We start from the raw sequence: 17488 nt of genomic DNA on the forward strand, positions 1-17488 counted from the left end.
AGTTGATCTTGGGATATAGATGTTGATTATGAATCATTCAAACTTCATTCTCATAGCTTATGATATCCTTAGAGTCTCTGAATAAAATCACTGGCAAATATTCACTCTCTGACCTCCAGAGAAACAATCATTTACATTTAATTCTTCCAATTTAGTCTACACTATTTGGTGTCTCCTTGACACTGGACAAGTTAAATGTAGATTGGGTGACCACTTCCCTTCAGTAAACAAGGACTTTTAAATGTTTTCTAAACCAGGTTTTTGGTTATTTGTTGTTTTGTTTTATTCTCATGCTTACATTTTTGTCTTTGGTCTGTTGTAGTCTTCCAGTGACGCTATGTGAATTATTTCTAATTTTCATCTGATGAGACACTTAGCAATCATTTGGACTTAACATTGAGTTTAATAATTTCAAGACATAATCTCTGTTCCAACTTTGATTTTTTTTTCTATGCAGCAGTTTAATTTTGTTCATGGTTCTGCTTTTGGGAAAAGTTGTTTTTTTTCTCAGAAACAAACTTTTATTTTGCTACATCCAATCTTCAAATGCATACAGTGTCAACAATTTCAATCAAAGCTTGACTATTCAAATTATAAATGCTTAATACTCTTATACAGTTCCGTGGTAGACTTCCGCAGTTCTTTGTTAACCTTACCAGAGAGACATCATGGCAGAATTTGTGAAATTTATAATATGCGCCTGACCTGAATGGCACAGCTACCAGCCAACCTGTGCATCAAGTGGACGCAGTCCTGAACTACACACCTGGTCACCTCTTCAAAACATTGGTCAGACATGCCTTCCCTTACCAAAACCATTCTGAGTGCATCATCTTTAGGTGCTATACTTTCTTGAATGATCTCCAGGTAAGCAGAATTTAGACTCAGTTTGGGAGTAACGCACATCTGGGTCATCATTTCATGCTATTTCATGCTTTTATTCATACACTCTTAGGACACTAACCATAAGTCATCCATGTAAAGCCTGAATGAATCAGGATTCTGATCATCATGTGTCTAAAATAAGTGGAAAGCTTAGTCACACATTTGCTGCTTTTGACTGTTAATAAAGACAATTCAGTGACCAGTGAGCTGCTTCTTACTCATTTACAAGTATGACAACTTGATCTTATGTGGCACTCCATCTCAATGTCAAGGGCTGATGGCCCACACAAGATCACCATTGAACTAAATGTAATCATGTTGTTGATAGGGCAGCATTTTAATTTTGAATTTTGAAGCAAACACGGCAGAAATTAGAATATTTTAAGGTCAGAAATACAATTGTAAGATTACATGAATTTGGCATGTCCATTCCTTAAGCAGGAGTGGCAGACAGATTTTAATTTGGATAAATGCAGGGTATTGCATTTTGGTAAAACAAACAAGGGCAGGACTTATACAATTAAAGATAGGACCCTGGGTAGTGTTGGCAAACAGAGAAACCCAAGGATTCATGTGCATAATTCTTTGAAATTTGTGACACAGGTAGATAAGGTTTAAGAAGATGTTTAGCACGCTTACCTTTATTGCTCAGACCTTTGAGTATTGAAGCTGGGACATCATTTAAAGGTTATACAGGACATTGGTGAGGCCTGTTCTAGAGTGCTGTGTGTAATTCTGGTTGCCTTGTTATAGGAAGGATAGTATGGAACTGGAGAGGGGTCTGAAAAGACTTACCAGGATGATACCAGGAATGGAGGGTTTGAATTATAAAAATAGGCTGGATAAGCTGGGACTTTTTTCATTGGAGTTTAAAAGATTGAGAAGTTACCTTTTTGATGCCTATTAAATCATGAGGGACAAAGATAAGTTAAGTCAAAAAGATCTTTTCCCAAAGGCGGGGAAATCCAAAACAAGGAGGCATATGAGTTTGCAAGTTAGTTCACTGAGCTGGAAGTTTTGTTTTCAAATGTTTTGGTAACATCATTCGTGAGAGTGTCCCGTGAAGCACTGGTAGTATGTCTTGCCTTTCTATTTATAAGTCCTGGTTTCTTCAGATAAGTGATATCATTTCCATTTCTTTTTTTCAAGGGAAGGTAGATAGATCTAAATTGATGTGTTTCTTGATGGAATTCTGGTTAGAATGTCATGCCTCTAAGAATTCTCATGTATGTCTTTGATTCGCTTGTCCTAGGATGTGTGTGTTGTCCCAGTCAAAGTGGTGTCCTTCTTTGTCTATATATATGGAAACTAGTGATAGTGGGTCGTGTCTTTGGTGGCCAGTTGGTGTTCATGTATCCTGGTGGCAAGTTTCCTGCTTGTTTGTCCAATGTAATGTTTTTTACCATGCTTGCATGGTATCTTGTAGATGATAGTTTTGCTGGTAGTATCTAATGGATCCTTCAGGTTGCTGTTTAAGTGTGTTCGTAGGTTTGTGGACTACCATGATGCCAAGGGACCTGAGTACGGGCAAATTTTGAAGGTGAGTGGAGACAGATTTAAAAAGGACATGAGGAGCAACCTTTTTTACACAGAGAGTGGTTAGTGTGTGGAATGAACTACCAGAGGAAGTAATTGATGCAGGTACAATTACAATTTTAAAAGACATTTGGATAGTACATTATAGAAAAGGTTTGGAAGGATAGGGGCCAAATGCAGGCAGGTGGGACTGGTTTAGGTTGGGAAAATGGTTGGCGTGGACTACTTGGATCCAAGAGTCTGTTTCCATGCTGTGTGACACTCTGACTATCATATAAAGGATGTTTTTAAATTTAGGAGGGTGAAGAAAAGATTTCCAAGGATTGTGCCAGGACTGGAGTTGTAGAGAGAAGTTGAATAGGCTGGAGCTGTTTTCTCTGGAGCATGGGAAGCTGAGGGAATGACCTTATAGAAGTTCATAAAATCATGAGCAGCATGAATAGGGTGAATAGCCAAGCTCCTTTTCCTGGAGTGGGGAGTTCAAAAATAGAGAGCATAGGCTTAAGTTGTGAAGGAAAAGATTTAAAAATAACTGGAGGGGTATTTTTTTTTTCAAACAGAAGGCAGGGAATCTATGGAATGAGCTGGCAATTGAAATATTGGAGGTGTGTAAAATTTCTCCATTAAAAATGCATCTGGATGGGAAAATGGGACTAGGTGAAATTGGGAAGTCTGGTCGGTGTGGATGCGTTGGACTGAATGTTGTTTCCGTGCTGTATGACTCTACAATTCTCTGACTCCATAAATGTTTTGTCTCCTTACTGAAAACATTATAACTCCTTTTACATTTCGTTCCATGACATTCTTTTTCATGTATTCTTTCCCACCCTCTAACCTATCACTGACCAATCCATTTGCTGTTCAACCTGCTTCACCTGACAGCACAAAGCCCATCACATTTAGGTTCTCATTTTCTCTGAAGATGATTCATATTCAATTTGAAACATTAGCTTTCTTTGTCCACAGCTGCTGCCAGACCTGTTTACTACTTCCATCCCTTTGTGGTCTTATTTCAGATTTCCAGTTTCTTTCTCTATTATTTATTGGTTGGCATTTGTCATTTTTTTCCTATCAGCCTTTTTTTTATTTATAAATGTAAAATCTATTTTATTGGCTGCCTCTTTCAACTCTCTTCCTCGTCCTCATCAGCTTGTCAGCATATAGCTGTTGGTTAGAATGATGACCAGGTTGGCATCATGCAGCAGATCACCATGAAATATGACAATTCTGCTTTGTCACGACAGCATAGCTCCTCCAGGGCTGTCTATGGAACTTGTTGGAACTTTGGGTCCCTCTTAAACCTGTATTGATTCAGCATTCCATATTTTGTATTTCCTGTGTCGCATGAGGTCTCATCTAACCGTGTTACAATAGTAAAAAAAATTACTATCAAGCTCATTGGAACTGTCAGCAGACCTGTCAAATATAATTGTGCCAGCTATCAGAGACATCTCTCAAAGAGATCTGAAAAAAGTGGCAAGTGAACCTGTAAAAAGAACCTGTCAAGTAGACTTGTCGAAAGTTTAAAGAAGAGAGTTGTGCCCTTTGAGACCTCGAGTATTTAGAGCATCTGACCTGTTCTTTTTTAGATTAGATTACATTAGATTAGATTACTTACAGTGTGGAAACAGGCCCGTCGGCCCAACAAGTCCACACCGACCCGCCGAAGCGAAACCCACCCATACCCCTACATTTACCCCTTATCTAACACTACGGGCAATTTAGTATGGCCAATTCACCTGACCCTGCACATCTTTGGATTGTGGGAGGAAACCGGAGCACCCGGAGGAAACCCACGCAGACACGGGGAGAACGTGCAAACTCCACACAGTCAGTCGCCTGAGGCGGGAATTGAACCCGGGTCTCTGGTGCTGTGAGGCAGCAGTGCTAACCACTGTGCCACCGTGCCGCCCACTAATACAGTGTAGTCACTGTATTTGTATGGCTGGTCCAATTCAGTTTCTGATCAATGGAAATCTCCAGGATGTTGATAGTTTGGCATTCAGTGGCGGTAATGCCATCAAATGTCTCAGGCTGATGGTTAGACTCCCTCTTGTTGGAGATGGCAACAACTGTGACTTTCCACTTCTTTCACTTTCTCCTAGTTGATTTCCACTTTTTCAATTAAACAAATAGATATAGACTGTGCCAGTATCTGTGGAGTTACTGTTGGATTTCAACACTGTGCAATCATCAGAAAACATCACCCTTCTGACCTTTCGATGGAGGGAAAGTCATTCATGAAGTAGCTGAAGATGATAGGGCCTAGGGCACTACACTGAGAAACTTCTGCAATGATGTCCTCAGGGTTGAAAGGACTGTGAGAGATTTCCCCTAATTTTCACATTACCTCTGGAGTTAGCTCTTTTGTCCATGCCTGAGTTAAAGTTATAATGTGTTCAGATACTGAGTGGCCCTTGTGAGCAAGTTATTGTTTTGCAAGTTCAATTTGATAGCCCCAATTACTAACCTGTCAATCTCATCTCTAATGTCAGAAAACTGATGGGAGGGGCCCCTTTGACAGGTCAGTAATTGCAAAGAAAGCCTTGGAAGGAGTCTGATGCAACATGGTTCATGGCCACAGTAACCTTTTCTAGACAACAGCAATTTTGTACTCCTACTTTGATACAGTGATAACTGCAACTTGTGGTTGATTTCAGTGACAGCATCTGATGCTTTATTCCTCATTGAAACTTCAGGTGGAGAATTGTTTCCAGTACAGGATAGAATGATATGGTCTAGATTAGAGTGACGCTGGAAAAGCACAGCAGTTCAGGCAGCATCTGAGGAGCAGTTTCCAGCATCTGCAGTCATTTTTTTACCCAGAATGATTTGGTGTCCAGCTAAAGGCCCTTTTAACTCTTTTTACTCCTTCAGCCACCTGTCTTTTTTGTGTTGCTTATGTTCATTGAACCTGCCCTGCTATAGGGAGTACATCCATGACACCTAACTGAGAGTAAACAGATCATGGGGCATCATTGTGGTCAAAACAAAAACATCCTTTGGCATGTGTCACACCACTCCCTGTAGACCACACCAACTCTAACAAACTTAAAAAATGACAGATGTTTTTATAATCATAGAACTATGAGTAGAAACCATCACTACATTCCATTTTAAATCATGCTCGTGAACACAAGTTCAAGAGATGGAACATCGACTTGAAAATAAAGGATTCTTATGGAACAGTGGTAGGGACCCTGCCTGTGAGCCAGAACTCATGGATACAAGTCCCACCTGCTTCAGAGGTGTGTAATAATGTCTACGGCAGGCTGTTTAGAAAATATCTTGATTTGAAAATGATGATGTGATGTTAAATCCGTATTACACAACCAGCCTATTCTTCAAACCTTCTGTTGACGTGCTAAGGCAATCAACAAAATGGTTTTCCACACACCAGATGGCAATTGTGAGTCACTTTTGGAAGCTAAATGACTGTCATCGCAATAAAAATCCAATGTGAAAGAGGCCAAATTTTGTGGTCAGAATTTCTAAAGTGACTTGAAAAGACAGAAAGACAAATGATCCGCATAAACATCAAGGCTTCAAAATGAAATATTTAAAGAATTACGTCTTGAAATTTTTTTTTGCTGCATAAAACTAACTATTAACTGACTTCATCTATAATTCTACTGCATTAAAAGAGGTTAAAAATTGGCTGAGGATATAATCCATTTTATTATTTTTAAATTAAGTAAAATGTGAGTTTTCAGGATCATTTTTAAGGCAACTACGTATCTTTATTGGTGGAGGAGGGGTAATTCCGTCTTTTTTTAATGAGCATTTTCTATGGCACTATTACCTACATGACATATTCAGTGATGAACTCAAAATGAACCAAAAGTGAAAGTTATTAATGACTTTTACAATAAACTGTTGGTGACATTTTTCAGCTCAATCTTTATTAGAAGGTGCAGCATGAAGGGGAAAATATATTTGGCTTTAAAAAATCATGACAGATTCCCATACTATTTGGCTACATCAATGATAAGCTGATTTCTTCCATAATTTCATTAATGGTACAGCATTTTAATGATTTGGTTTGAAATCTTAGCATCTGACATTTAAACAGACTTTTCTGGATTGCAAGCTCAATATTTCCATTGAGACATTTTTATTAGATTCTTTCAAACAGTTTGCATTTGTTAAGTGTGAGTATTTCATCAGCAATAATTTTGGAGAGCACAGCATACTTTTGTGCCTGCAATTTCCTCCAATTACTGATGTTGAAAATCGTCTTTAATGCCATTTTCTTCTTCGATGAGGGAGAGGAAATGCAAATCAGAGAAATATACTTGGATGCCTTTGTGGAGGGTGTCAGCAGAACTTCACCCATTCAGCCTGCCATTCCTGATTTTGTTGACCTTCTGTGCCTCCAGTCATGTGCTATCTTGCAATTACTTTGAAGGCTCAGATAACATCGTCTTCTGCACTGCAGTAATACAATTACAGCCACATTTGCCAAGATAACAACAGTATCATTGAGACAATGTGCCAATCTTAATGTGATTGATTGAGCTTCTGTGGTACATGAACATTGTCTTCAGACATACCTGTTTATGTTCTGTAAGCTATAACATTTTACAGCTTAACTTATCAAATGGTTATAGGAGTAATTAAAAGTGATTCTGATTTATGTCACATTTTTTGCTGCATCCCACAAATTCCATAATACTAATACTCTCAACAACATGGTTTCCCACAAAACCATTTTTTGTCATAATGCAATCAGTAGCAGAAGTTGTAAAACAAACCTACCTTGTGGCTGTCTTGTTTGATGGAAAATCTGAATGTCATATGGTCTTGCACTGGTTCTCTGCACCACAGTAACATTGTGGCCAGTCCATTTGTTGGCTTTCAATAGGGTGTTAGTCTTCCAGTCAGTCCAATAAACATCACCTCCATACACTGTTACAGCAAATGGATGCGAAAGGTATTCATGATGATGTAGGACTTCTATCAATTCTGTGCCATCATATAAAGCTGAATATATACCATCTGACCTACATCAAGAAAAATGAGACATAAAGGAACTAAGAGAAAGAGAATTTTCAAACCCACAATTATTTTCTCTAGCAGGAATTCACTCTGATTAAGGAAATGCATGTTAATATTTTTAATGGATAAATTAGATTTGTAATCATGAATAAAGACTGTAATCAGTGCAAATTATATTTGATAAGTTATATAGCTTCCAAGGTGTAAGTTATAGCTCCAGGCAATGAAGAAGTTGTATTCGTGGCAAAGAGGGAATGTCAGGTCATTGTATTTTGACAAGGACAAATTGAACAATGACACTGAAGTACTTTAGAGTACTTAATTTCAGTCTTCCCAGCTCTGATTGCAGCTGTCTGTGGCACCCTATGCTGGAATCTGTACTGAAAACAACAAAGGCTGGAGATCACAGCGGGTCAGGCAGCACCCATGGAGAGAGAGCAAGCTAACGTTTCAAGTTTAGATGACTTTTCATCACAGCTGATGTGAAGTGTGGAGGAACAGCATTGATGTCATCGTTCAGCAGAGGGGGGTGGTAATCGTGATAGTGGGTGTAGGGTGTTATCATGTCCTCCCCTTACCACTTATTGTCCTTTCAAGTCTGGCAGGAGACACACATTGTTCTGTCATTCTCACATTCCAATCACTTAATCTAAACTACTAATATGTCACCTTGATCATGCGCAGTGAATGCGAACAACTGAATATATTGTCACAATATTGGAAAAGTTGTCTCTTCACTGCAGGTTGATGATCAGGTAGATACAACTGCATCCTTTGCACAGTGTGTAGTTTGACCATCAGTCCCAGAGACCCACCTTTCCCCAACATGAGAAATGTGAAATACTAGCTCCAAATTTTATTGAGATATGTTAACATTGCATGATAGATCCATCTCAGCAGCTGCAAAATCAGCCAAGCGCACTTCAAAATCTCTTGCAGCCATGCCAACTGACATGAAGGTTGGGCAGGTCAGGTAGAGAAGGCATTGGCATCATGGAGATATGACTGGACCAGTAATCCAGAGACCATTGTTTATGCTCTATGAATATGGATTCAATCCTATCAAAACAAAGGTGGAATTTAAATTCAATGAATGAAGGAAAAGTCTGAAATTGAAAGCTCATCTCCATAATGAAACTGCACATTGTCGTAAAAAAAATCACCTCGTTCACTATTGACACTAAAGGATGACATTTGCATTCCCTACCAATCTGGCCAAATGAGACTCCATATTATAGCAAGTCTTAATTCTCCTCAAAATGGTCTAACCACACAGTTCAAGAGCAATCAAGGACGGGCAACAAATTGCAACGTTCTAACGATGCCCATACCTCATGAAGGAATTAAAAAAAGAATTCAACCATTCACAGAGATTTTTTTTTGTTTTGGCTCCAACCTACTTAATTGCCTTCTGATAGATAATAAAGAGATCCGCCAAGGGCTGGATCAACATTTTGACAGATCGTTCCTTTCATCGGTTGTAAGCTATTTAACATAAACTTGGTCCACACTGTTTGGATGGAAAATTGCACCAGTTAGTATGCACCACAAAGAAAATGTTCATTTTTTTTAGCTATAACAGAAAGAAAAACAAGTTTTATCTTTGATATTATCTCAAGGTATTGAAAAATATTGGGTTTTTTAGATTAAAGTGTTGTGTTTTGACAAAAAAAAAGATTCTAAGATGATCTTGGATGATTTTTATTCCTATTGTATTAAATCATCACCAGTTATTTTCAAACAATAAATTCTCACAACTACCAACAAGGGAAGTTGCTGGTAATAGAGAACAAAGAAATAAAAATTCTTTAAAGAATAAAGTCGTGGCAATTGTTCAGGGAGGTTGGGAGTAGCAAATAGAATGAGAAAGAAGAGATAAAAAGACATTTCAGGATCATGTTCAAACTTTTCATGCAGAAAAAGTGTTGCTCTTACATAGCATCAATCCAAACAATTCGGTTCTCAAGGTAATCCACTGTTAGTCCATTAAGCCAGCCACCAGTTCCCAAAGCTTTGTAGATTGTCTTCCTTCCTGCTCCACTCATTGAAGCAGCCTCAATACGTGGGAAACTAGAATCCCAATCTGTCCAAAAAAGAATTCTAACCAAAAAAAGACTTTATGAATATTAGCACTTTTGCAACATTGCATATATATTCAGAATTTTTGTTAACTATGTCATTTTTTCATTATTCATTTCTAAAAATGAAGCTCAAAGTTCAAACTAATTGGAAATATATGTAAAACACATTAGTTAATCGATTATTGAGTTGTTGCTGCTTTGCCTGCCACTCTCTACTTTGTTTCCAGAAGTTTCTATAACAAGTAATCGGACGAAGAGTATGGAAAAGGTCAGGAATCCAACAACAGGCACATTGGATGAGGGGACAACTATGAGAAGGGGAGCAGTCAATGCAGGACTGAAGGTCTTATACATAAATGCAAAATACAAAAATGAGCTTGTGGGGCAGGTTGAAATTGGCAGGTACAATGTTGTGAGTACCACAGAGGTGTGGCTACAAGAGGATCAGGGCTGGGAAATAAATATCCAAAGATATGCATCCTATCAATAGGACAAGCAGATGGGCAGAGGGAGCGAGGTTGCCTTGAAATTAAACAAATAGCACAAAGTCATATAGACTTGGAAAGCACAGACTCTGTGTGGATAGTGTTGAGGAGTCACATAAACAGACCCTGATGGGAGGCAGTAGTTGGAAGGAACAAGAAACATACTAAGCTGAGAATGAGGCAACCATGGCGGACAAAGGGAGTTAGGACAAGATAAAACCAAAAGCAAAAGTGTACAATGTGGTGAAGATGAATGCAAAGCCAGAGGTTGGAAAACTTTTAAAATTCAGCAGTGGACAATGAAAAAAAAATAAGGCAGGGGGTGGGGGGTGGGGGGAGGATTAAATATGAGAGTAAGCTAACTAGTAATATAAAAAAATTGCAAGTTTTTTTAGATATGTATAAAAGGTAAGAGAGAGGCAAGAGTGAGGCAATTGACTGTTTGAAAATGTGTCTGAAGAAGTAGTAATATGGAACAAAGAAATGGTGGAGGGACTGAAGAGGTACTTTGCATCACATTTTACACTGGAGGAGGATACTGGAACTGTTCACGAGGAGCATACTGGAACTTCAAGAGAGTCAGAGAGCAGAGGTAAGTATAGTGGCCATGAATAAGGAGAATGTGCTGGGCGTTAAATTGTGTGAAGGTGGATAAATCACCCAGAGCACATGAACTACACCCCAGATTTCTGAATGAGACAGCTGAGAAGTTTGTCGAGACATTGTTGATGATCTTTCAGGAATTGCTGGAGTCAGGGAGGATCACAGAGGACTGGTAAATGGCTAATGTAACATTTCTGTTGAAGCCGGGAAGGAGGCAAAAGTGAGGAAACTGTCAGCCGGTTAGACTGACCTCAGTCATTGATAAGATTTTCGATTCCATTACTAAGTGTGAGATTGTGGAGAACTTCAAAGTATTTGTTTAATAGGGCTGAGTCAGCATGGCTTCATCAAGGGGAAGTCATGATTGACAAATTTGAATTCTTTGAGGATGTAATGAACAAGTTCCACAAAAGAGAGCCAGTGGGTGTGCAACAAAATGGCAGATGGAATTCAATGTGAGAAAATATGAAGTTATTTTGAGAATAGAGGCATTGACTATGTTCAAGACAGGGAAAGGCTTTGGAAATCTGAAGCCCCAAGAGACTTGGGAGTCCTAGTTCAGGAATCTCTTAACGTTAACATGTAGGTTTAATTGACAGTTAGGAAGGCAAATACAGTTTTAGCATTCATTTCAAGATGGCTTGAATAATGTGAATAATGTGAGCAGTGTTGGACCCTGTGTCTCGGGAAGGATGTGCTGGCTTTGGAGGGGCATGAAGGGTTTGTTGTATAAGGAGTAATTGAGGACTGTGGATCTTTATTCGATGGAATTTAGAAGGATGAGGGGGATGTCATTGAAACTTAACAGAATACTGAGAGACCTGGATAGAATGGACACGGAGAAGATATTTCCACTGGTAGGAGAGACTAGGGCCCAAGGGCAGAACCTCAGAGTGTAGAATGACACTTCTGAACTGAGATGAGGAATTTCTTCAACCAGGATTTGATGATTCTGTGGAAATCACTGCTACAGGGAACTCTGGGGTTTAAGTCATTTGTCTTTAAGACAAAGAGAGATAGGTTCTTGATTGTTAAGAATATCAAGGGTCATGGGGAGAAGGCAGGAGAATGCAGCCATAATCGAATGATGGGTTGGATAGCCTCATTTTGCTCCTATATGTTATGATCTTTGTTGACACTTCATGATTCTATCTTAATCATTATTCATTCTTTACTTCCTTTTCTCTCTTTTCAATGTAAGGCTCATACAGTTTTCTCATCGTAGTTTCCTATTTACATTTCCTGTTTGTATCTGACATTTTTTCCTCCCTTTCTCCAATACTCTTTCGAAATTTTTTTTCCCCCCAATCATCTCATCCATGATCTATATGGTGCTCTTCAAACTTTCCTTATAGCTGTCTCATACATTTTGTTCATGAAAAGTTCAATTTCTATTTAACAGTGCAGAATGAAAACTGGATCTAAAGTGTTCTGACTGAACAAGAACAAAGTCTCTGGGAAATGCTGTGATATTGTAGCTGAGGGAAGAATGATATAAATTTGGGAGTCATAGCAATTCCTTAGACATTTGAAGGAACTTTAATAAATATTATGACAGAATGGATTGATATTAGACAAGGAAAACAGAAGCCCATGCAATTGGACAAAAACAACAATCTGTCTAATATGGTGATTGCCTCCAGTTTTGAATATGTTCATTTACACATATGTCAAAACTGGAATACAGCCATTAACAATATATCTGTTCAATGAACCAACTAGGATGAAATTATCATAATTTATTCTCATCTAATATTAAAAACATGAGTTAAATCATACAACATAAATAATAATTAATAACAAATGTGGCTTGTATATTCGTAGTGTAATTTAATGGTTGCATTTTAAAGTTAAAATAATATTTTCAAGCTTCACACTCATTATCACAATTCACACTGCTCTCTCGCACTCAGAAGCATTCAATCTTATTCTTGTTTTTTTTCTGTAATCACTCCCAACCATGCATTTCCTAATAGGTTTCTTTATTCCCTTGTGAAATCAAGGGGAAAATGAGGCAGCTAACTAATTGTGATTGAGAACTATACAGATATATTCTTTTGAAGAAATATGTGACTCTGTGTGGCTGAAAGGAAACGCTCATATGATGAGGCATTTAGTTACAATATAATCGACATTTATCCGGCATTCAGTAGTTTGGTTTTAACATTTCAACACAGGAAATTTAACCCAAGACCTGCTTGTTTAGATCTTTAGACTGAAAGACATATTGGTATGCACTTAGCTTACCTCACCAATGTGTACCTATATACAAACATGAGCTTTTGAACTAAGTCCGACAGTGCATTAAACCATCTATTTGAATTCAGAATCAAATAATGCTACACATTAACAGCACAACAATACTACAAGGACATTCCCAAAATGATTTCCACAAATACACATAAGTAGTACACAGGTAAAGGAGTTGGGACATTAACAGATACTAATAAATTCTTAGGTAACATATTAAACCCTCACTTCCTACGTAACTGGAGAGGGGCATGTTAAAATGACAATCAAAGGTGAGAAGGCATCAGCAGAATTCAGGTCAACTATACTCTCCTATTAATACTACAAATAAATGTTGTGTTTTTTTAATATAGCATTTTGACATTTTATTGACTGCTTCTTTCCAATGCAATCAATACTTTATCTTTCCTTTCTTTTGTAGCACACAGCTTCTTCTCACCCTTTTCGATCTCACTGCAAATTTAGCACAAAATTACTCCCATCTTGCATGATCCAAGCTTGTTGTTTCTCAGTCTTACCCCAGCACTTATGGGAAAGCAATATTCCAAATGTCACTGTCTCAACTTCAGGTGACTAGTTATTTCTTTGCCAGCTGTCTATCCCTCACTTTCTGACAACTTGAATTTGAAAGGTTTATTGCCACTTGCATTTTACAGTGAATAATACAGCGAAAAGCTTCAACTGTTGCCATAACGCAGCGCCATTTTGAATAGTTTAAGAATAAAAAGAGTAAAAACAAGTAACATTCCATCGCCTCCACCATGAGTCCTGAGTTGGCTCACCTGCACTGCCACCCATCCAGTACCGCCTCACCCCGCTGTTGGTGCTGGACCCACCATCACAGGAACGGTAATTCCTTAGGCGCCATCTCTTCATCGCTGGGCCCACCCCACTGATGATGTCACAAAGTCCTATGCTGAACCTACACTCACCCACAATCAGGAGTTCTGAGCTCCACTGCCACTGCCGCATCAAAAAGTAACCAGTAGTCCCTGCTCTGAGCCTACTGCTACCGCAACCAGGAGTTCTTGGCTTCATTGTCAGGCCATGCACCAAAAAGCCCTATCTAGCCACACTTTTCCGAGATGATTAGATTAGATTAGGTTCCCTACAGTGTGGAAACAGGCCGTTCAGCTCAACCAGTCCACACTGACCCTCTGAAGAGTAACCCACCCAGACCCATTTCCCTCTGACTAATGCACGTAACACAATGGGCAATTTAGCATGGCCAAATCACCTGACCTGCACATCTTTGGACTGTGGGAGGAAACTGGAGCACCCAGAGGAAAGCCACGCAAACTCCACACAATCACCATAGGCTGGAATCGAACCTGGGACCCTGGTGCTGTGAGGCAGTAGTGCTAACCACTGAGCCACCATGCCGCCCATAATGTTGCCTTGTCGTGGCTGCCATCTTGAAGAAGCCGATCGCTGGACGAGTTTTGTCGCTACTGCCGCCGCCGGCCTGAATGCCCGGAGGATGTCCTTGCTGCCTTTACCTACAGTCGCTGGAGATGCTGGAACTGCTGCCTCTGATCACCGGGAGGCTGCCACCGCTCCATGCACATCCCGCTCTTGCTTCTACTGCTGATGACTAACCGGCCAAAGAAAAGAAACGCAAAAGACAAAAAGAAGAGAAAAAAAGAACAGAAGCAGATGGGAGCTAATGGGCCCAAGGCAAGAGTCCACATGGAGTCCTGCTACTCCACCACCACCTTGGACATTTCCAGTCCAGTTCCTCAGGAACTCCTTCCTCGTGTCAGACCCAGTAAAATCATGTCATAGTCATGACTCTAATTCATGAACATGAATTCTCCTGTACTATCTTTTCTTTCAGAGTTGGACATTAATAGACACATTTCTAATTTTTGCACACATGGGGAAGTATCTCAGAACTCTGGAAAGGTCTCACTTGAATTGAATCCCTTCAATGAACATTGCCAAGACAAAGAGGAGAAAGTGAGGACTGCAGATGCTGGAGATCAGAGCTGAAAATGTGTTGCTGGAAAAGTGCAGCAGGTCAGGCAGCATCAAAGGAGAAGGAGAATCGACGTTTCAGGCACAAGCCCTTCTTCAGGATTCCTGAAGAAGGGCTTGTGCCCGAAACGTCGATTCTCCTGCTCCTTGGATGCTGCCTGATCTGCTGCGCTTTTCCAGCAACACATTTTCAGCATTGCCAAGACAAAGCCAATTGAACACTATTGTTTGAACACTTACTCAAAGCCCAAAACCTGTGGACTTCTAAACTCATTGACTCCAATCTGAAACAGAAACTTGACAAGATAGCTGAAGAGAAATTAGTTCAATCATAACTAAGTGTGAATGGCCAACATCCATCCTCCATATTATAGCAACGGTTTTACTCTTCAAATCATTCTAACTGCTCAATAGTAGTAATGACAACTGAAATTCACCTGACTGAAACTGATCACAGATAATGATTGCTCACATCACAAGCATAAGACAGTAACCAGTCTGTAAACAACAAAGCAAGAAGTCGCAGTGATACAGGAAATTGCCGCAGCAGATGCAAAGTCAACACCATCGATTCCTGATTGCAACATCGTAGGGTATCCAAGCATTTCCTTTTCTAGTCCACCTCACAATTAACATCATCACTGCTAAGAATCCTGCAATAATCCCAAAATCTGACTCCAGAAATTGAATCTCTCTAACCTACCCATCAGGAATGCTTCACTGGAGTAGTAACCCAAGCCTTTTACATAAACTGAGCTACATCACATGTCCTATGCCCAAAAATCTTCAGTTGTTTCATCAATGACTCTGCTACATCATAAAGTCAGATGATTATACAAAGTTCAGCACCATTTGCAACTTCCCAAATACTGAAGCAGTCCTTGTCTAATGCAGCCTGGACAACATCCAAGATTGGACTGGAAAGCAGCATTTAGGGAACACATGTGTCAGGCAAAGGCCATCTACGACAAGAAATAACGTAATTATTGCTCCTTGACTTTCAATGGCATTGCTAAAGCTGAATACTTCACTATTAATATCAAGGGCATTACCAACAAGAAAGTGAACTTGCTGAGCAATATAAAGTCAGAGTCAGAGTCGGCAGTGCAGAAAAGCTCCTTTGATCCATTGAGTCTGCACTGACCCATCTCCATTAGTATCCTATTTCAGCACTTAGCTCATAACCTGACAATCACCTGATGAAGGAGCGTCGCTCCGAAAGCTAGTGTACTTCCAATTAAACCTGTTGGACTATAACCTGGTGTTGTCTGATTTTTAACTTTGTACACCCCAGTCCAACACCGGCATCTCCAAATCATAGCTCATAACCGTGGAAGTTATGACATCTCAACTGCTCATCCACATACTTTTTACGGGGTGCGAAGTGTCCCATCTCTACAACAATCCCAGGCAGTGCTTTCCTGATTCCCACCACCTTTTGGGTGAAGACAATGTTTTCCTTAAAGCCCCTTGAAACCTCATGTCCTTCCTCCTAAGATTATACACCCTCCTTTTTGACCCTTCAGTTAAGAAGAAACTGCTGCCTTCCCTCCACCCTGTCTAAGTAAGCTCTTCATAATCTTATTCACCTCAGTCAGCTACCCCCTCAGCCTTTTCTGCTCTAATGAACACCAACGGACAGTGACAGCAATGAGTACTGTCTCTAAGATGCACCGCTTTAACTCAAAGCCTCTTTTGACTAGTCCTTCCAAACTCATGAACTCTCTCACTGAGAAGGACAGAAGCAGTTTCTGCATGAGAAGCCAATCACCAGGTTCCCTTCCAAGCTACATACCATCCTAACTTGTAAATATTTAACTGTTCCTTCAGTGCCACTGGTTGAAAATCCAGAAACTGTCTTCTTAACAGCACTGTAGATGCTCCTGCACCTCAAGGATAGCAATGCTACAATAAGGCAGCTTATTACCACCACCTATTCCAAGGCAATCAAGAATGTGCAATAAATGCTAGCTGAGCCAGCGATGTCCACATCCAATGAATGAAGAAAATAAACTTACAAACCCTTCCATTGTTTACAGTCAAAAAGAAAGTGCTCTGTTCTGCTGCATGGTTTTTTTCTTGCATGGCTGTGTAAGTGGTGAGTGAGTAACCAAATGTTACATTATCAGGTTCAGCATGTGAACAAACTATCCTCTCTGATTAAATTCACAAAAAGCTCACTGCTGATTATTAAAATTGACCATACATTCAGGGTTAAGAAACACAGACATATCCCTTTTTCAAATGCAGAGACTGTAGAGGAAGGAAATAGAAGTCCCAGCTCTCTCTCTCATCCCAATCCGCCTCTGTAAAGTAACAATTCTAAATTTGTCAATTTTCCAATACGTGTTGGCAGTCGTGGGAGATAGTGTTGTATAATCTGATCATGCCCTCAAAAAAATGAAACACTTTCCCATTTTTACCAGGAATGACTGAACATTTATCACAAGTGGAAATCCTGAGTTTTTCACCATCCTCACCCAAGTACATTTAGGTAAATTACAGCAACTACCCTGCTCTCCGAGCTGAAAGAAAAACAGATGAACCAAATGTGAGTCTATGTTGTTTCTTAATTAATTCAATGGAAGACTTTCTATAAACATAAATTGCTGCCTTCGGAATATTTGAGAAAATGGATCTCTGTCAACATAAACCATTCCTTCAAGATGAAGA

The 17488-nt window shown here is 39.5% G+C and overlaps 1 protein-coding gene across 1 annotated transcript in view; it reads right to left on the minus strand.

Moving 5' to 3' along the window:
- Positions 1-17488, minus strand: part of LOC122551725 (low-density lipoprotein receptor-related protein 1-like) — a 1910187-nt gene that overhangs the window by 701518 nt on the left and 1191181 nt on the right. The window contains exons 26-27 of the mRNA XM_043694091.2: positions 9355-9519; positions 7180-7424 (exon numbers count right to left, since the gene is read on the minus strand). Coding sequence (XP_043550026.2) covers positions 7180-7424; positions 9355-9519 — 410 coding nt within the window. The remainder of the gene's footprint in view (positions 1-7179; positions 7425-9354; positions 9520-17488) is intronic.

The sequence above is a fragment of the Chiloscyllium plagiosum genome, unplaced genomic scaffold (genome assembly GCF_037043375.1).
Source record: "Chiloscyllium plagiosum isolate Xiang-an unplaced genomic scaffold, Cpla_swu_hap1 HiC_scaffold_7, whole genome shotgun sequence".
NCBI lineage: Eukaryota > Metazoa > Chordata > Chondrichthyes > Orectolobiformes > Hemiscylliidae > Chiloscyllium > Chiloscyllium plagiosum.